The sequence below is a fragment of the Meles meles genome, chromosome 2 (genome assembly GCF_922984935.1).
Source record: "Meles meles chromosome 2, mMelMel3.1 paternal haplotype, whole genome shotgun sequence".
Classification (NCBI taxonomy): Eukaryota; Metazoa; Chordata; class Mammalia; order Carnivora; family Mustelidae; genus Meles; species Meles meles.
In genome coordinates, this window is record NC_060067.1 from 207,352,580 (window position 1) to 207,374,683 (window position 22,104).

The window sequence follows — 22,104 nt, forward strand, 5'->3', positions numbered from 1 at the left end:
GCATTTGTTATAACTGAGGAACCCACAGGGGCACATCATCAACACCCGCATTCCAGAGTGTATGTGAGGGTCCCTCCTGCTGGCATACATTCTATGGGTTTGAGAAAATAAACGTGTACCCACCATTATGGTCTCACACAGAGTATCTCCACGATCCTAAAACTGTCGCGCTCTACCTAAATAACGACTTGTATTTATTGGCATCTCTGATCTGTCTTATTTCACATAAAACAGTGTTGAGATTCCTTAAGAAATTAAAAATAGAGCTTTCCTATGACCCTGCAATTGTACTGCTGGCTATTTACCCCAAGGATACAGATGTAGTGAAAAGAAGGGCCATCTGTACCCCAATGTTCATAGCAGCAATGGCCACGGTCGCCAAACTGTGGAAAGAACCAAGATGCCCTTCAACGGCCGAATGGATAAGGAAGATGTGGTCCATATGTACTATGGAATATTATGCCTCCATCAGAAAGGATGAATACCCAACTTTTGTAGCAACATGGACGGGACTGGAAGAGATTATGCTGAGCGAAATAAGTCAAGCAGAGAGAGTCAAGTATCATATGGTCTCACTTATTTGTGGAGCATAACAAAGAACATGGAGGACATGGGGAGATGGAGAGGAGAAGAGAGTTGTGGGAAATTGGAAGGGGAGATGAACCATGAGAGACTATGGACTCTGAAAAACAACCTGAGGGTTTTGAAGGGGGGGGGTGGGAGGTTGGGGGAACCAGGTGGTGGGTATTAAGGAGGGCACGTATTGCATGGAGTACTGGGTGTGGTGCAAAAACAATGAATACTGTTACGCTGAAAATAAATAAATAAAAGAAACACTAAACAAAACAAAACAAATGGGTAGTTATGCTTGTTTTGTATCAGTTTGGCAAATCTTCCCTTCCAAGTCTGACTAGCAATTAAAGTAAAAGAAAGATAACAAATTTATTAAAAATTCATCGTAAATCATTGTTTCTGCTTTAATTTACTCAACGGTCCTTTGCAGGAAAGCACATAATTCATTTCTACGATGCAGGGAAATTAGGGATTCATAGAACTAGTGTAGATGGTGGGACAGATGTGCTCCTGTCCGCAGACATGCAGGTATAAAGGGTCGCTCGGTGTGAACTGTTCTTGGATCCTTTGGTGAGCCACTGCCGTGTACGTCCAGCTTGGGGTCGGAAGAGGGACACGAAATCAGAAAAGAGAAATGAGATATCTTTCCAGCCTCTCCTCACCATTTCTAATGCTAATTTAAATTAAAACAGCACATGCTGCCCAATTTAAATGCTTCCGTTTTGTCTTGAAATGTGTTTTCGTACTGATAAAACTTAGCATTAGGGACAATTGATTTAGTACCTTGCTCTTTTAAGAAGACCTTTGTTGATAAGCACACCACTAGTCTGAGTGGTGGTAGCCATGTGTTTAAAATGTACTTATACAAATGAAAAGATTTGGACAAAGCCTGTTCATGATAGAGGGCTAGCACATTAATTTGCCTTGAATATATGAATAAATGGGGAATTAATGAACAATTGGGAGCACAGAGAAGGAGAGATATGGAAGACTCATGTAGGGAATTAATACTTAAATGTTTTTAATTGTTCCCAGAAGATAAACATATTGGAATAAGCTCACCCCAGGATGTATTTTATAGATATTGTTTTACATTCCTTTTACGAAGGTTGAGAAACAAGTGTACTCTATATTTTTAGAAGTACCTGATTTGGCAATGTTTAAGCAGAAGGTAGTGTTTTATTTTCGTCGAGTCTATAGGGGTTTTGATATTCTTGATAATACAAAAAGAAGCTCGTAATGAGGACTTACTCAGACCAACTCTCTTACAACAGTGAGATGCTTAGAATTGGTAAAAAATAGAAAATATTACAAAACACCAAAAATATATTTTAACAATTGCACCAAAGTCTATATGGAGCATCATCTCTTTCTCTCAGGCCTGAGATCCTGTTCGGAGGTGAAAAAGTAAATGATTTCATCTATTGTCATTAAGAAATTTTTACTTGTAAATGTTAAATTCTGTTATTATTCTGTATTTATCAAAATATACCCTGTGGGTTTTGAATTTTTTGAAGTCTCAAACTTTGTCCTTCTTTGTTTTTTTTTTTTTTCCTTCTTATTTTATCTATTAAGGAATCTTTATTTGTGACAGTTAAGAGTTTTGTAATTACTCCGTTTCTCAAAAACCCCCTTGTAGACTTTTAAGTTGTTTTGAAGTCCAGAACTTTGCCCATCTCATCTTTGTTTTAATTCCGAGCATCGTGGCCTAGACAGAGCAGGCATTCAGTAAGTCCCAGGCACGGTGCCTGCCCTCGTGGCACTCAGCCGTGGAAGGGTGTGAGGCACAAACAGAACACGTGAAATTCCCAAAGCTGAAACACGTGAAGGGGATAGGCAGTGTTGGCAAAGAGAAGGATTTCTTTGGACAGAATGATCAGGACAGGCACCACCAAGGGGCAGCATCGTGCAGGGACTTGAATATAGGGAGACTTCTGCAGGGAAACAGGTCAGGGCATACCTGTGTTTAAGGAACTGAAGAAACCACTTTGGTCACTGAGTCACTCACAATCCCAAATATATCTCAGCATTATTAATAGTCACAGTAGCCAGAGAGAGTGAGAACAACCTAAGTGCCCATCAACAATGATGCATAAAGTATAGGTGTGTGTATTTTTGTATATATACACACGCATACAGGAATATTATTCAGCTGTAAAATAGGAGATAACTTCCATTTGTAACAGTTACTGATGAACCTCCAAAACATTATGCTTAGTGAGACAGATCTATAAAGAAAAAAATGTGTTATTTCATTTACCTGTGGGATCTAAAAAAGTCAAATACATGTATCAACGAGGAGGTTGATGCAGGGAGTGGGGGAAACGGGGAGATGCTGGCCGATGGTCCAGAGTGGTAGTTACGCAAGACGACTAAGTGGAGCGATCCAGGGGGTTACAGTTCATAACGCAGTGGGAGCTGGAATTTTGCTAAGAGCACAGATTACCACGACACTGAAGAAAGGGCAACCGTGTGAAGAAATCCGTTAGTTAATTTGACTGCAATAACTTCACTGTGTACGTGTGTATCAAACCACAGTGCACACCTTACATGTATCCAGTTTTTATTTGACAACGTATTCACGGGGGGCGCCTGGGTGGCTCAGTGGGTTACGTATCTGCCTTCGGTGCAAGTCATCCCTCGGTCCTGGGATCGAGCCCCGTGTCCGGCTCTCTGCTTAGCAGGGAGCCTGCTTCTCCCTGTCCCTCTGCCCTGCTCTCCCAGGCATGCACTCTCTTTATTATTTCTTTACTCTCAGGTAAAGAAATAAAATCTTTAAAAAATGCATTTACTGAACATTATTCACGTGCATCTCTGCCCGTCCCTGATGGAGAAATGCTGGCAAGTTTCATTACAAATGTGAATTTCTGTTTTAACACCAGGTAGAATATTTACAGAACGCCACACTGTCTGACACACTCTAGGTTCTTGGCCCAAGACTGGGTGTACATTTTATTGTCATGGAGCGTTAACAGCATGGAGTAAAGATTATCCTTTGACAACAGGCTCTGGCTGATTGTTGAGGTTAAACACTGAAAAAGGCTCTCTGATACTCTTGGCCTTGGCTTGACAAAATCACAAAATGGCCATTTCTACACCCCTAATGAAAGCACGGTAATGTAGTGAGACCCCCTGTGTGTGACTCATGATGAGGTACCCAAGCGTGACCCTCAGACATCAGTGGATTATCATCACTTCACTGCAAGACGGGGTACGTGTGTCAGGAAGGCGGTGGGAATGAACCCGCCGGTCTCAGTGCTTTTATTCTCTTCTTCCTGGACCATGGTCACTTATAAACGAACCATGATAAGAAAAAAATGAAATAAAACCATGCTCAGGTCCTAAGTTTCATATGCAGTATTGATCCTGGTTTGCAACAGGTATCAACCCCCACGCCTGTTTCGAAGACAACTACTAAAATAATGCATTCACGCAAACACTGCAATCTGAAAGAGCAGACTTTTATAATAAATTATAATAACAATATCGCTAATTTTAGTAGGAATTTTGAATAGCAACATTAATGTATTCCGCATTAGCATGGCTCAGAAGAGCACCTGTTTAGAGCTGCTGGGGACTGCACGCTCATCTGTGTTAGTCGGAAGCCTGCCTTCCTCTGGTGCCACATGCTCTTTCCTTTGACGTCTAACCAACAGGCATCAAAGTGTAGTTCAGTTTCTGTTCTTCCTGTCCTGTGTTCCTCCTCTGATTCCTGCTTCTCTCTATGTATCTCGCTCTTCTCTCCATTTGTCTATCCATCCATCTGCCTATAATTTATGTTTATCTATCCATTTACTTTCTGTGTCACTTTCTTCTATTATCTCCATCGTCTATCAACTATCTCATCTCGCTAATAATTGATCAGTCTATCTCTGTATCTCTAATCAATCTTTTATCTGCATGTTTCTTTTATCTATCAATCTATTGATCTGTCACTTCTATATATCTGTCTTATCTGTCATCTGTCAGTGACCTTCATATCTTATCTATCTATCTATCATCTACCTCTCTGTTCCTTGATCTCTTTGCCACTCAGGTTTCTAGCCTGATTTCATGACATCTCTTACTGTCTTTCTCTTTCTTCACAGCATTGGTCATGGAAGAAATCATTTCTTCTTTCAGGAGAAAAGAGTCCTGTGCTCTGTGAAAAGAAATTCATAGAATCATAATATATGGCTGAATCAGACAAAAACCCATCATATCTAGTTGGTATGGTGTCAATCACCACGGCAAAGTGTTCTTTAAGAAATAAAGCTTTGCAGAGTTAAATGGAGAGGAAAACTTTCTTGCCTCAGGAGATCTTCTTAATATGTTAATATGGATAGTTAAATAAAATCAGCATACATTACTCTAAAAATGTTAGTTTCAGAGTATTGGGTGTCCTCAAAATATATTAAAAGAAATATGAGAAGAATTAACATATGAGATATATTTTAAAAGAATTAAAAAGAATTAATGAATAATTCTTTTGCTTATATTATCTTTGGGTCCTTCTAAGCACTATAAAAATAAATATTTGATAAACATTTGATTTAAAGCATAATACGACTTTTTCGCTTTTAAAATCACTTTTAGTGCTGATAATCAGTATCTCTGGAGTGATAGCAGTTCAGAATTCTTTAAAATTCTGTCACTGAGGGTCCTCACATGTAACCACAGAGAATATATAATTGTCCATAGTTACGCTACAACTAGGTATTTGCAAATTTAAAGTCATGGAACGTTCCTGTGATGCTAAATAAGGATCTTTGCTTTATTCAGGTCATCAAGCTCGCCTTTGAGGAGTTTGAACTAGAACGAGGCTACGACACGCTTACAGTGGGCGACGCTGGCAAAGTGGGCGATGCCAGGACGGTCTTGTACGTGTAAGTACGGGCTGAAGCGTGTCTTTTCCACCCGCGCGCGCAGACAGCTGGGCCGGCGCACGTGCGTACTTGCTAGGCTAGTGGCGTGCGAGTCTGATTTCACATGAGAACTGATTCAGGATTGCGTTTCATCTGTTTTGATTTTTTCCCTCAAGTCATTAAAAACAGTTACAATACACAGAAGAGCAGAAAGCGGGAAGGGCGGTTTCTTAACAACCCCTCCTTCTTCGCTCTTTCTTCCACTTCCCTCTGACCTTGCCTTCGCAGTGTTTTGGGAAGTACAGGTGCTGTCGAGAGTAACACCGTGAGTCTTGAAAAAGCGCCTGCGGCCTGGAAGGGCCACGCACTGAAAGTAACAGAGGTTGGAGGGGATTGCGCGGGGGTGGGCGACTGTGGATCTGTGGCTCTCGGTGTCGAGCCCGCAAAGTACAGTCGCAGCCTTGATGTAAAAATCAGCACATGAATCCCTGCCCCGCGCTTGCCGGGGGAGTCCTGGTCTGCCCTGCCGGTCTCTAGCCCAGATGCCTTTACCTACTCCCTGAAGCTGGGCCTTCAGGACACTTCTGTCACTTTCATGAGCCCGCGCCATACAAACTGAAGACATGATCTGGGAGAAGGCTTACTCGTCAAGCTTGTCAGCACAGAACGAAATGTCTTCGCAGCTTTCCCTCCCGTGTTGGGGGCTCACACCAACCACCCCTCCTGAGCGGGAAGCCGCTTTCTTTCACAGAGGTCATGCCGCAGTGTGTCACCTTTGTATTGTTTTGGTTTACTCGTGCAATGCTCAGGCTTGCTTTTTGTTTGTGAGGGATCTTGCCCCTGAAACTGTCGGAGGGCTGCAGGGTTCTCATCTGACGAAGGCGGGGAATGAATCTCGCAGACCCAAAATGGTGACACGAAGTGCAAATTTATTAAGTGAAGGTGAGAACAGAAAGGAAAGAAAAAAGCTCTCTGGGGTGAGAGGGGTCCGGAAGGGGCTGCCACTGCAGGCTTTTAGGGTCAGACTCTGATAGAAAACTGACCAGGGGACTTTGTAAATATCCTGTCTATAACATTTAAGACAAACAGGTGCATTTGTAACTGTCATGTAAATATCTCCTGTATACTTAGGACAGACAAGGTGAATTGTTATATTCCCTTCTCTCTGGTTAATGTTTTGTCTACAACATTTTTCCAACCTGGGATGTCTGTGAGCCTGGCCAGGTAGTCCCCTGTGTGGAACTATTCAAGGGCTTCCTATCTCTCCCTGCCTAGACCTTCACCCTTTCCTTATCTAATACCTTCAGCTTATTATTCCACTAGAGAAAAACAGTATTGGCTATTACACTCACTCATTCCATACTTACCAGTTGCTTATTGGGTAACCACATTTTTTTTTAAAGATTTTATTTATTTATTTGACAGAGAGAGATCACAAGTAGGCAGAGAGTCAAGCCGGCGGGATGGGGAAGCAGGGTCCCTGCTGAGCAGAGAGCCCGATGTGGGGCTCGATCCCAGGACCCTGGGATCATGACCTAAGCCGAAAGCAGAGGCCCTAACCCACTGAGCCACCCAGGTGCCCTGGTAACCCACATTTTTAAAAAAAAATACTGTAGATGGACATGCTGTCCGTGCCTTCAACAATGCATGGGCTGTATTCTGACTGCATTGGGAATATGCTCTTATCATTTATCATAGATTGGACATCGTTCCCTACCACTACATGTCCGTATCTCATCTTCTTATGGGTCATATACTATTAGGACAAATAATTAAAATCATTTTACTGGCCCATGATTTATGATAATAATTACAATAATAGCATTAGTTATATTGTAGCTAATAGCCATTGAGTATCTCATATAACATGTGCTGGGCTAAATGCCTAATACATATTATCTTATTTAGTTCTTACCTTAATCCTGTAAGTTAGGGTTTAATAGTATACTTGTATTATAAATGACAAGAGGAAGATGTAGGTACGTGTAGGGAAAATCGTTTAGGATTTACCCCACCTTGCCAACCTGTGATATGCTGACGTGCAGAGACTGGAACACCCTGGGCGTATGCAGATACGGAAAGCCAGTCATTGTTCTCAGGGTCTGCTTCTTACTGTGACACATGGATGCGGCATGTTTTTTTAAGGGATTCTCATTATTCTCATTGATGGTCTTTGCCTCCCCTCGGCATTTGTAAGCAGCGGTACAGTAAACAGCTCCGTACAAGTACCTTGCCACACTTGTTTTGTTTGCCTTCAGCTAACTTTGCAGCAGGTGAATTTCAGGATTGAGGGTAACTTCATTTACATTGTGATCCTTCTCCAGCGAAACCCCTACAACTTTCTTGGTAGAAGCTCCTCTGTCCTTCTGCCACCGTGTATGAAGGTCTCTGTTCCCCCATCCTCACCGAATAGTTACTATTTTTTTGCCAGATTCTTAGAGAAGTCATCCATTTACAGGAGTATGTGTCCTGCACGGTGGAACCCTGACATCTGGGTTGTTTGTAGCTGCCACACTGCCCACGTGCTCACAGCCGGCCGGGGGTCTGCAGTAGGATTTGTCAACATTGACAGAATGGGTAGGAACAGGGCCAGAAAGCCAAAGATGGAGTTTCTGGCTCTAGCTTTGCTATTAACTACCTCTCTGACCCAGAGGGACGTCACTTTACCACTCTGTACCTCTGTTTTCATGCCTATAAAATTCGTATAATAAACTTGCCCTGCCTGTGGCAAGGAGCAAAATGAACTAATGCATGTTAAAGTGTTGCAGAGTTAAGAAATGTAACCCACAAGTGAAGTAGCTTTATTATTACCATAACAGCTAATTTAAGAAAGGTGTCACTAGAGCAAATGAGAGAAAATTTTGAATAAGTGCAAAATATTAAAAAAATGCAACACAGCAATGCCTTATAAAATCCCCTAGGTCACTATTAAAGATCTAGAGTCATACACCTATTTTTTTAAACACATTTGTTCTTAAGAGAGCAGCAGGAAACTATGTATTATGTTGACATAAGTGTTATTAGAACTTCTCTCGATAGCTCTAATCTATAAATGAAGAACTAAATAGCCAACTGAATCAAACTGAGATGCCCTTTGGGAGACATAACGTAACAAAGATCAGTTGGGCTTTTAATCAGCTGCGGAGAGACAAGAGAAGCCACTGATCTGTTTCCTTAGTATACACAATTACAGAAAACGGAAGAACCCGGTTAGAGAGTCACAGCTGGTGTCTTCAAATAAACAGGTACTTTTAGAGAATACGTCAACAAATATTTTTGAGGCCTTATCTGCTAGACGTTATTCTCAGCACAGAGATGAAAATCTAACAGGAGATATGGCAGACACGTGGGGGTAGTTGTATGCCAGCGTATAGAATCACTGGATCTCGTGATGCAGATTTCAGATACAACATGAGCTAGAAATCTCCTTTATGGAAGACTGCTATTTACTGCCTCGGGCTTACTGTGTTACTCTAGGTTCCTCCTTTTGGGGTGGGGGGATGGAATTCTAGCCTCGGATTTTCAGGAAAAATCTGGAAAGTCAGATACCTCACCCATATTTAGCTCATCCTAAATATGGTTTTCAGTTTTCTAATTTTTGTTAATGGTATTTTCGTTTCTTAATATTTTCAGCACAAAAAGAGAATAACTGAATTTTAAAGGAGACCCTTTAAATGATCTAATCTTCCCAAGAGATGAATGGATTTACTCAGGTTATTTTTATAGAGGGACAAGATTAAAATTAAATAACTTACTTAACAAACTTCTGTTGAGATCTATCCAAGAATATGTATTGATAATTGTCTTGAGTTTAATTTGCAGAAGAATTGTATCTGGAGTTCCTTCGGGCCTTTTCAGTGATTCGCAGTTGGTGGCCAGGATATTGCTTTAACTTCAGGTTATAGGTTTTAAACGTCTGTGCCTCTAAGGGGATGGTTAGCCAACCTCAGGGACGTCTGCCAGATTTGTGGATTAACGGCAGAGGATACCTGTTGTGACTTGTGGCCGCTCAATCTATTATTTCTGAAACTGCTGCTTGTTTTCCTGGAAGCTCCTCAAGCCAGTGAACGGCTGTGGCCACATCCCGCTGCTGTCGTTGGCAAATCCTGAGCCGAAGGGTATCATTCTTTTTTTATTAAAAGACTGTGGAACAGCCATACCAAAGCAAACACTAAAAACTGATGTTTCCCTGTTTATATATCTTCGATATTATCAGAGAAGCCAATCAATATACCTCTCAGTGCTTTGGAGAAAAGCTCGAGCAGTTTATGTTAGGAAGCAGTACATAAAGATAGCTACTTAAAGGCTCTCTCGATAAAAAACTTGTGTTTTCACGATTAGGAATCAAGCACACTCCTTAGGTTCTTGTAAGTCTGGAATCACATGATCCCAAGTGTTTTTCTTCATCTTCTCATTCTCCTAATGGCATTGCCTGTGTGCATGGGTATATCTGATAACACAGGTCAGACTCATGCTGCAAAACCATTTTTGTTTTTTATTTTTTCTTTCTTTCTTTCTTTCTTTTTTTAAGGTTATTTATTTATTTATTTGACACATAGAGAGTTCACAAATAGGCAGAGAGGCAGGCAGAGAGAGAGGGGGAAGCAGGCTCCCTGCTGAGCAGAGAGCCCGATGCAGGTCTCGATCCCAGGATCCTGAGATCATGACCTGAGCCGAAGGCAGAGGCCCAACCCACTGAGCCACCCAGGTTCCCCAACAAAACCATTTTTCACTCAGACTTCATCCACGTCAGCTTTGCTGTCTCTGCCTGTTTATCTGGGAGCCTTCTTCCTTGAGTCTTTGAAGAAGTTTTTATTGGAATTCAGACAATGTAGTAGGATTCGGGGTTGGGGGAGCTTTAGGGGAATGGCCAGCAAGGAGAAAAGGAAGAGGCTGCCCAGCCTGTTAAGTTCCCTGGAGACGGTGAGCAGAGCAGGACCCTTCTCAGTACGCGACAGTGTCTAGATTCTCTACCCCAGCAATTCCAGCAACCCTGTCAGTGAGGAAATAAACAGACAACTGAACATCAGCTTTTAGCTTTGGCATACCAGATGTTTCAGCGGGGTCCAGAAGGGCACGCTGGTCTGGGACCTTGGGAACCATGGCCAATTGTCTTTGGAGGTTACCTTCCTACATGGGAGATGCCGTAGGTCCCAAGGGAAGCACAGCTCACCGAGTGCCTGCTGGAGATGGGGTGGGGTGAATTCCAACTCACTGGGGGCCCCGACAGCCTGAGCCGTTCTCCAAACATTCTGCTCATTCCGTCACCAGTATTGACTCCCTGTGGCTCCTTTTGCTGAGAAGTGAAGAGATGCACGTCTTTCTCTGCACGCTCTTGACCCAAAGAACTAAGGATCTCTTTCCCATGAATCATCAGCCAAAAGCATTTCACGTTTGTGTTGTGTTTTTGACATTAAATTAACTCAAAGGCAAAGTTATTCTCTTTTTGGGGGGGATATAAGAGCATTTAAAACAATAAGGGACATCCCTTTTACTGCAGCAAGCCTGCCTGTCTTATGCCCGTCGGCCCCAAAGGACTGTTGTAGGTGTAAATAGGAATGGTTAATAGAAAATTGGTTTAAAAAGTGTACTGCGGGGGTGCCTGGGTGGCTCAGTGGGTTAAAGCCTCTGCCTTCGGCTCAGGTCATGATCCCAGGGTCCTGGGATCGAGCCCCGCATCGGGCCCTCTGCTCAGCAGGAGGCCTGCTTCCTCCTCTCTCTCTGCCTGCCTCTCTGCTTACTTTGATCTCTGTCTGTCAAATAAAATCTTAAGAAAAAAAAAAGTGTACTGTGACCGGGAGGTGGTATCTTAATATAGTTATGATTTCTGCTTTAGTCTAATGCATATGCAGGGCTCAACAGTGTCCTGAGTCATCTTGGGAAATGGAAGATGCTAGGAAGGAGGAATGAAGGGGGGATTGAGCTGTTGTTTACTGAATCTGTCTGCACCCACTTTGTCTCTTGGCAATCTTGTGATGAAGGCATTATTTCCATTGGCTAGATGAGAATAAGGAGCACTCAAATTTATGGTCGTGAAGGCAGGAGACTGCTCCATGGATATCGGGACCTAAGATGTTAGTACAAAGTGATTCCTGTTCACTTCTTAATCCATCACTGAACATCACAGCCAGGATATAGACACTGATACAACTCATCAATCTTAGGCCTTCCTGGTTTATTCATCTGTGTGTGTTAAATTCTAAGTTCAGTCCTTGCGCCCATCGCTGGTCAAGACACATGGTCCCCATCTCACAATTCGCACTTGTGGTGCCTATGGTCATCACGTCTGTCTCCCTTTCCCCCTTTCCTCCCTGACGCTGAGAGCCGCTCTGAACGCCACCTATAAAATTGTACATTGCAGTCATGTGATATCCATGGAACCACAGAGTATAATCTTTTATAATGGTCTCCCCCCCCCCCCAGCAGCATTCCCTGCATGTTGAAAACCAGTTGGGGAATAGTTCTGTCCTTTCATGACTGACTCGAATTCTGGGATGCGGCATGCCTCTGTGGTCACTGTCACCACAGCAGAGCATACGGCATTGATTCCAGACTGACTGTCAATTCTGCGTGGGTTTCAGTGGGAGTGAGTTTCATTTGTCTTGAATAGGACCCCGCACTGATAATGCTGGTTTGACCATTAGTTGCATGTTTCGTCTTAGAAGAAACTTCCGAATGATGTTGAGTGTCTTTTTCTTGCCTTCCCCACCTGCATTTTTATATTTTGCCATCTGTACATCCTCTTTGGTAAATTGTTCATATGTCTTTTTTTTTTAATTTTCTGATTGGATTATTTAGCATTATTTTTTTTAGATTTTTTTGTAGGTTCTTAGGGTGCCTGTGGCTCAGTCAGTTAAGTGTCAGATTCCTGGTTTGGGCTTGTTTCATGATCTCGTGGTTGTGAGATCTAGCCCTGCATCAGGCTCTGCGCTCCGCAGGGAGCCTACATGGGTTGTCCCTCTCCCTCTGTCCCTCCCCTCCCCACTGACTCTCTCTGATGGAAGGAAGGTAGGAAGGAAGGCAGGCAGGCAGGAAGGAAGGCTGATTTCTTGGTCTATTCTAGATAGCAGGCCTTTGTAGAATACGTGGTTTGCTAGTATTTCCCCACAGTCAGTTACTTGTCTTTTTATCTTGTTCATATAAGTCTTTACAGAGCAAACGTTTTTAATTCTGATGTGGTCAAATTTATGAACTTTCTATAATTTGAGCCTTTGGTATCAAGTTTAAGGACTCTGCTTTTCTGAGGCATTAGTCCTTTTAGATATTTTCATGCCTACACCATTCTATATAAATTTTGGAATAACCTTGTACACATCTCTAAAGTTCTTTAAGTGTATTCTTTTTTTTTTGTTGTTCTTGATGGGACTGCGGTAGGACTTGCATTATACCTGTTGAACAGTTGGGGGAGAGTTGAGTCTTCCAGTTCATAAATATAGTATTTGCTGCCATTTATCAAATGCTTTTTATGTATCATTTGATGTGAATATAAAACTGTCCCTTGTTAGTTAGTTCCTATTGTGGATTACATTATTTGACTTTTGAATCCCGAACCAGCCTTGTGCGCCTGGAATCCATTCCACCTTGTGGTGGAGTGCTGGGAATGGCCAGCAATCCCTCTACCAAGGGAGGAAAGATTACTGCAAACTTTGCTCTAAAGAGAGGAGAAGGCAAGGGGGTCTGTGCTCAGAGAGGAAGACCCTTGCTCTTTTTCACTCCTGCCATTTTTGGTCCTTAGGATAATCACAGATCTTATCACTGTTTCTCAAGCATGGGAGTGTGACAACGGGCTCTGCTGGAACTGGGAGAATCTGTTTATGGGAAAGATATGATATGCTGATCTGCATGTTCCCTGAGTTCTGGTACACATAGCCCAAGGGACAATGCATACATCTCTTACGTCACGGGATGGTTGCGTGGGCCAAGAAAGCTCTGGGGACAGCAACTCCCCGTAGCATTCCTGTGATAGTGTGGTCACGCAGGCCTTGGCATTCTAAAGGCCTAAGCCCTTCTCCAAAACCTTCATCGCCCCCAGTGGCCTCTGTGTTACATTTTAGCAAGCCAGGTATTATGGCTGATTTCATGCTCTACATTAACCCCAACAATGGAGAATAATTCTTGTTGCACATTATTGGATTAAGTTTTCTAGTATTTTATTGAGGATATGTGTGTCTATGTTGATGAGACATATTGGTCTGTAGCTTCTTCCTTACTTCTTTCTCGCTTTCCTTTCTTTCCCTTCCCTTTCTTTCTCCCTTCTTTCCATTCTCTTTCCCTGGTTTTAACATCAGATTAACACTGGACTCATTCAATGAGTTGAGAAGTATTACTTCCTCTGTTATTTTCCAGAGAAGTTTGTAAAAACATAGTGCTGATTCTTCTATAAAAGATTGGGGCACCTGGGTGGCTCAGTTGGTTAAAGCCTCTGCCTTCAGCTCGGGTCATGATCCCGGGGTCCTGGGATCGAGCCCTGCATCGGGCTCCCTGCTCAGCAGGGAGCCTGCTTCCTCCTCTCTCTCTCTCTCTGCCTGCCTCTCTGCCTACTTGTAATATATCTGTCAAAAAAAAAAAAAAAAAAAGATTGGTAGAATTCTCTAGTGAAACTATCTGGGTCTGAAAATTTCCTTTGGGGGATCTTCTTAATTACAACATCAATTTCTGTATCGGTCATAGGACTATGTGTATTGTCTGTTTCATCTTGGTTGAATTTTGATAGTTTGTGGTATTCAGAGAATTGTTTCATTTTTAATAATCTGTCAACTTTATGAGTCCAAAGTTGTTCATAATGTTTCTTTATTATCTTCTTTATGACTCTTGACTCTGTAATAATATCTACGCTTTTATGCCTTATATTGGTAATGTGTGTCTTCTTTCTCCCTCCCTCTCTCTCTCTCCCTCTTTCCCCTTCTGTCTTCTAAGAAGCTTATCAATTACATTGATTTTATTTTAAAGAAATAGCTTTTGCTTCTATTTTTCTATTTTTTTTCTCTATTTGCAATTTTATTGACTTCTGACACTTATCATATTCTTCCTCAGGTCCTTTGGGTTTATTTTGCTTTACTATTTATAGTTCCTTGAGGTTGGAACATAGGTAATTATTTAATTCCTTTTCCCTTATGTAATGTAGCTATTTTAGTACTATAAATTGTCCTGTTGGCACTGTAATAGCTATATCCCAGATTTTTAAAAAAATTATGTTTTGTTCTCATTTTGAGTCTGTTCTTTGTTTCACTTGAGACTTTCTCTTTGGATCATGGATATGTGTTGTTTAAGTTTCAGGTGTTTAGAAATTAGTATTAAAAATAGTATTATTTCAGTTTCTTTTTTTATTTAATTTTATTTTTTCAGCGTTCCAAGATTCACTGTTTGTGCACCACACCCAGTGCTCCATGCAATCCTTTACCTCCTTAATACACACCACCAGGTTCACCCATCCCCCACATACCCCGTCCTCTAAAACTCTCAGTTTATATTTCAGTTTTTTAAATGTGTTGAGGTCCATCGTCTGACCCAGAATGTGGTCTATGTTGGTGAATGTTCCATAGTAGCTTATAAAGCATGTGTTTTCTGCGGCTGGGGAACGAAGTGTTCTATGTCTCAGTTAGATCCTGTTGGTTAATTGTATAATTCAGATATTCTATAAACTTGCTGATTTTTTTTTCCAGTTGGTAAATCACAGCTGTTAAAGTCCTCAACTCTATCAGTTTTGTTTCATGGATTTTGAGGTTCTGGTGTTTGTTGTTTGCACATTTAGAATTTGTGTTTCTTCCTGGTGGATCAATCATTTTATCATTGTATCATGTCCCTCTTTGTTTTTAGAATTTTTTGGTTTATTATTTTTATTTTATTTTACTTTTTAAAAATTTTATTTATTTTTTATTATTTTTATTTTATTTTTAATTTTTGATCTTTAATTTTTATTTTTATAAATAAATTTTATAAATTTTATAAAATTTATAAAATTTTAAAAAATGTTATGAAATTTATAAAATTTAAAAATTTTATAAAATTTATAAAATTTAAATTTAATTAATTTAATTAATTAGATTTAAAATTTATAAAATTTAAAAAATAAAATTTTATAATTTTATTTTTTATTTTTTATTTTATTTTTAAATTATTTTTATTTTATTTATTTAATTTTTTTATTTTAGAGGGAGAACACCATGAACTGGTAGGGGAGGGGCAGAATCTTAAGCAGGCCCCACATTCAGTGCAAAGCCCAGCTCAGTGATCTCATGACCCTGACATCAGTCATGACATGAACCAAAATTAAGAGTCAGACTCAACTGACTGAGGCACCCAGGTACCCCAAGAATTTTTTTTTTTCTTCTCATGGCCATCTTTATCATATATTAATGTGGCTACTCTTGCTTCTTTGTTATCAATATTTGCATGGTATACTTCTTCTCATTCTTTCAACCTACCTATGTCCTTTACTTTGAAGTGTGTTTTTGTGTGAACAGCAGGAATTTGGGTCATGATTTTATCCATTCTGCCTTTCCATGTCTTTTAATGAATTAGACCATTTATATTTGAGGTTATTACTGATAAGTTATTGTTTGCATCTGCCATTTTATTGTTTTCTGCTAGTTTTCTTTGGTTCTGATTCTGCTGTTTCTTTCTTCTTTCTTTCTCTCCCTCTCTCTCTTTCCTTCCTTCCTTTTTTTCTTCCTTCCTTCCTTCTTTCCTGTAAATTACTGCAACATTTTTTAAAGGATTCCATAGTTCTCAAAATGGTTGCTCTAGGTATTACAATAGACATTAGTGATGTATAACAGCCTACACATTATGAGTTTTCTATTAGTGTTGTAGCAACTTGGTGAGTTAAAACAGAAATTTATATTCTTATAATTTTGGAGCTCAAAAATCCAAAGTCAGTTTTACTCAGCCAAAATCAAGGTACAAGCAGGACCACACTCCCTCCAGAGGATCTGGGGAAAGATCTGTTCCTAGATTCTTCCAGTTTTTGATAACTGCTAGCATTTCTTGGCCTCTGGCCCTGTCACTTTTGTCTCTGCCTCCAAGTTCACACCACTTTCTTCTCTTCTGTCTGAAATCTTCCTCTGACTCCCTCTTAAAGGACACATGTGAAGGCCTGTGGTGCTCAGCTTCATAATCCAGGATCATCCCCCCACTCCTGCCACCTTGAAATGCTTAACTTAATACACATTTGTGGAAATGATTGCCATATAAAATAACATGCACAGGTGCCCTGGATTAAGACATGCACATTAACATGGCCATCATTCATCCTACTGCAATGATTTCAACTTTTACCACTTTGCCATATAACCTTACTTCCATTTAGACCCCTTTAGCTTTCCAACTTTTACACATCACTATCTTGAGTTCAGAGGGTGTTACGATTTTTATTTCAAACATTAAATATGATTTATGTGACTTACTCTGAAATAATAGTATAATTTGTATTCCTATATTTTCTTCCCTGTCCTGTGTTCCTTTGTTCTCTTGATGTTTCAGCTTTCCTCTTGTTTTCTTTTTTTTTTCTTTTCAAGGAAGTTCGTGTAGCCAGTCACTAAGGTTGGGTCACCTAGCAGCAAATTCTTTGTCTGACATTTAAAAAAAATTCCCTTGATTTCTGAAGAATACATTCACTGGATATAGAATTTATAGTTGACAATTCTTTTCTTTTCAACGCTTGGGAAAAGTTGTGACACTTCCTTTTGTCCTCCAGTGGTCAGGAGATACACATCCAAAAGGGTAAATTTGCGTAAATAATGAGTCTTTCTCTCTGGCCATTTTCCAGATGTTGTTCTTTGTCTCTAGTTTTCATTTAATTAGATGTGTCTTGGCATGGTTTGGTTTTGGATTTATCCTGTTTGAGAGTCACTGAGTTTCTTAGAACTATAGGTTTATGTGTTTCAAATACCCTTCACTCCATGGTCTTTCTCTTCTTATTACGAGACACAGGTGATAAACAAAGATGGGCTCTTTTGCTTCTATCCCCAGGACCTGGGGGTTTTGTTCATTTTTTTTTTCAGTCTATATATTTTCTGTTGTTCAGTGTAGGGGAATTCTATTCATGTGCTCTCAAATTCACTGATATCATCACACATCTCTACCATAAGCCTTCTATTAATTTTTATTTTAATTTATGTTGTACTTTTTAGTCCTATAATTTCCATAATTTCCATCTGGTTCTTTCTTTATAACTTGCATTTCTTCACTGATGTATTTTTCATCTTCATGCAGATACTTTGTAAATGACTGTTGAAGCATTTAATGATGGCTGTTTTAAAACCCTTATCAGATGATTGCAACACCTGCTTCATTTCAGGTGTTGTCAGTTGGTTGTCTTTTCTCATTCAAATTTTGATTTCTTAGCTCTTAGTGAGATAATTGTATCCTGGCTATTTTGTCTATCATGTTAGGACACACCGATACCATATAAATCCCTCATTATAGCAGCCAATGACCCTGGGTAGGCTCAGCATACAGGTCTTTGCCAACGTTGTGCGCTTGGGTTCCAATGACGGTTAATTTTCAGATAAATTAAAGTGTTGTCTTGGTCATCTTGGTTATCTAGTGCCACTGGCTCTTGTACTCATTCTTATTTTACCAGGATGTTTCTGGGAGGGGAGTATTTGGGATCCTGCTACCAGTTCCTCTTTCCCCACACCCCTCCCTCTGCCTAGATTTCTGGGAATGGAGGAAAGTCTCAGTTTCCCATGAGCCAAGACAAAATGTTTTCCTCAGTCAGGTCACTTGTGTGGCTGAGTCTCTCTTGCAACTTCTATCTGTCTTGGTATCTTTCCTCAGAAAAGGCAACCCCGGGTTCATGGGGAAAGTGAAGGCTAGACATTTGTCATTGTTAGGGCCCTTTGTCCTAACAACCACCTTGCTGCTTGTTGTTGTTAAAAAGATATCATCTACATCCTAGAGGAAGATGAGCTTATCTGGAGCTTTCTGTTGCCTGGTTGGGAAACACCCATCTGGTTGGTTTTCTGTTCGTGCAAGCAAGGCACCTGGTACTATGGTGTTTCTTTGGTCCTGGGTCCCAAACTAGCTTTCCTTCTTTTCCCTCCCTTTAGAGTTCTCTTCTGGTTGTCTCTTGTGATATTCCAAGAGTTTATGCCTGTGCTTAGCAGCCAAGAACATGGAAGAAAGTGTCTCCCAAGTCTTAATTGATAGTCCATATATCTTTAAATAGTCTGGGCTGCCCTCAACAGGAGAATCCTATAAGATTACTTTGGGACTTAATGTTTTGGCTCAATACTTCAAATTTTGGACTAATATTTTGTCTACAGTTCTATATATAAAGATTTTATGATTTGGACTCAGCTTCTTGAATTTGGAGTAGAGGTTCCAGATGACTGATGTAATGCGCATCCTCTTTTGTGCTTCTGAACTGGAGTGGCTTACAGCACAGTGAACAAAGTCAGCCGCATCAGAATGAAACATGTGCATGAGTCAATTCCATGTAGATGCCAACTGGGGAAATCATGATGGCTTCAGCATAAGTGCAGATTACATCCAGGTTTCACATTTTACATCATAATATGGTAATTTATTCTATAAAGCCACAGCCTTGGCTTGTTTCTCAGAGTCAGCTTGATTTGGAAGTCAGATTCCAATTTCTCTCCACTTGTTCAGGCTCTCTATGCTGGTGCATATCATGTAAGTAGACATGGTACCTGTGACTTTCATGAGAGAGGAACCGGTTAGGTACAGGTTGGATTAAGAACCTTTAGTGCCCATCAGGGCTCCCTCCTAGGCTGATTTGCTCTCAGGGCTGGGTCAATACTTGGTCAGTACTATATCTGAAGAGCCCAAGATCACAATTATGACCAGTGTTTAAATCCTGTCTGCTTTGGTTTTTTTAGTGAGTAACTTGACTTATGACCCTGGCTGTGGCATCTCTGTGTCTGCCAACCTTTACCAAGGATCATATCAGGGCATCTCTTAATCTTATTAAAGGTATTTTCCTCTATCCCTGAGAAGGGTGGTCTGTCCAGGTGCCAGATATGCTGTCGTCTTCTAAATTAATTAATTAAACTTCTTCTTAGAACTCCAGCAGCACCCAGTTCAGACAGATGGCCAAGTGAAATATTTATTTTAAATAACTGCATTTTGTACACTTCCCTGCAGAACTTATGAAATTTATGGCCAGTAAGGAACTATAAAAACTTCAAGAGCAGTGAATTCTAGGCCAGTTTGTAGCTTAGGAGGAGAATTTGTTTTTAAACTGCCCATTTACCATAAAAATGCTTATGTTAAAGGTTTAGCACACTATTTTCCTTTTAGACACCCACCAGAAGACTGTAGCTAAAACTTTTCCAGGGCTTCTGTCTTACTAATTCCATGCTTTGACAGCTTTGTGGCATGCTCACTGTTGGGTGTTTTTTATATCAAGGTTTGAACAAAATTATTATCTTTTGTAAATTAGTATACAGTAAAATAGGAGTTGTTGGTGCACAAATCTACAAGTATAACACATGGATAGACGTGGAACCAGCACCAGAATCAGGATGTGGAGTGATTCCGTCACCCCCAAACTTCCATTCCTTTGTAGCCACACCTCCCACCCTGAACACTGGACAGCTGGTCTGTTTTCCATCTCTAGAGTTTCATCTTTTTGAGAATATCACAAAGAGTAGTTATACTCTACATAATTTCTGAGAATAAGGGGGGGGGTAATGGCATATCCTCTAAAGAAAGCAGGCAAGCAGTTCCCTATGAACTTAATATACGTTTATCATAACATCTAGGAATCCCACTCCTAAGTGTTTACCCTAGGAATATAAAATTTACCGTACATGAATGTATGCACCAACTCTATTCCTAACTGCCAAATACCCGTAAGCCATGGAAATGCCCTTCAACAGGTGAATGGAAAAATATACCAGTAGCATACTCACCCAGGGGAATTCTACTTAGCAGAACCAAGGACAAATTTACATACATAGGAACACGGGTATTCACAGAGGCATTGCGTTGAATGGACATTATCATGGTTGGTTTAGCCATCCTTTCAAGCAGACCCATTTCATGTATGTAGGAACAGAACTCGTGAATCTTTCAACAAGGGCCAAAGAGAAGATCTGTTCAGAAATGAGTTTGCTCTTCTATAAATTATAATATTTACAGCTACCAGAACATCATAAAGTCATTGTGTCATATGGGTGCAATTGTGGCTTAAAGAACACTGACCTCCCAAAAAATGAAAGAAAGAAAGAAAGAAAGGAAGAAAGAAAGAAAGAAAAGGAAAAAACCCTGACCCATTTTCATGTGAAAGAGTTGAGATTTTTCTCAATGTAATATGCTGTGTTTGTTAGAAAGGAACAAATACACAATCAAAAGTCATTTATTTCAGGTTGATAAAATCATTTAATATACTGGGAATTATTGTCATAAATACTGTCTATTTCTATTCAGCAGGGGCACGGACTGCAAGAGACACATCAAACCACTAAATGCAAGTCAGCTCTACCTTCTCTGAAATCTATCAAAAAGCAAAGGAATTTTAGATTTCAACAATTCCTTTAATATAATTTAACACAATTACTGAACAGATGAGGAAGGTCTTAGAGGGGAGCGGGATGAGGTGATGAGTGAGTCAGTAGTGGGCACACATTGGGTGGAGCACAGGGTGTTATACGCAAGAACAGATCATGGAACACGACATCCAAAACTAATGATGTACTGTATGTTGACTAACAGGACATAACAAAAAAATAAAAAGATGAAGAAGCTGACACAGAGGTAAAATAATTTAGCTTACATTAAGGGTGAATTAACGGCAGAGCCACAACAGGACCCCAGGTACCAAGTTCTTGGTATGCTAAGATACAATAAAGATTTATTTTTTTTTAAATTTCTTTTTAAGATTTTATTTATTTATTTGACAGAGATCACAAGTAGGCAGAGAGGCAGGCAGAGAGAGAGAGAGAGAGGGAAGCAGGCTGCCCACTGAGCAGAGAGCCCGATGCGGGGCTGGATCCCAGAACCCTGGGACCATGACCTGAGCAGAAGGCAGAGGCTTTAACCCACTGAGCCACCCAGGCGCCCTACAATAAAGATTTAAATTATCATTTGGAAATATTCCTATAAAATTTTAATGTGTGTATATATAGTAAATTTTAATAAGAGTTAATTATTTTTTCATTTATGTATTTACTCCAAAAATATGCATGTTATATGCAGAGTCTGGGATAAAAAGTCCAGGATGTAAGCTTACCCTCAAGGAAGTTCAGAATTCAGTAGGACATGGATGTTGAAGTAGGTGCTTTTATGTATTTTTCTTAAATGAGGTATATACAGAATTCTACAAGGGGCTAGAGAAACAAATTCTTACATTCTCTAAAAGAGTTAAGAAATAGAGAGTGAGAACCCTCAAATATTTAAGAACTCTTAGTTGTTGCCCAAGAAGAATGGGCATCCTAGACAGTGATTTTAGAGTTTGCCAAAAACCTGGAGGATGAGAAATGCCAGTATTTTGAAGAATGGTTACAAAGGTCAATATGGTTGGGGCATAGGGAGCACCTTATGTATGGGGCAGGTTGGGAATTCCAATGTAGAGACAGAGGGCAAGAGAAAGCTGGGAATCTCCAATATGATGGCTTTTTTTCCCAAAAGAAAATTGTAATGTAGTTTTCTAACAAATAAAGCAAGTTACTTATTTCATTAGAATAATTTATTTTTAAGTTTAAATCAAAATATTATATCT

The 22,104-nt window shown here is 40.2% G+C and overlaps 1 protein-coding gene across 1 annotated transcript in view; it reads left to right on the top strand.

The window, feature by feature from the left end:
• CSMD1 (CUB and Sushi multiple domains 1) overlaps positions 1 to 22,104 on the top strand; it is a 2,021,046-nt gene that overhangs the window by 1,533,436 nt on the left and 465,506 nt on the right. Inside the window, exon 11 of the mRNA XM_045997494.1 lies at positions 5,335 to 5,438. Coding sequence (XP_045853450.1) covers positions 5,335 to 5,438 — 104 coding nt within the window. The remainder of the gene's footprint in view (positions 1 to 5,334; positions 5,439 to 22,104) is intronic.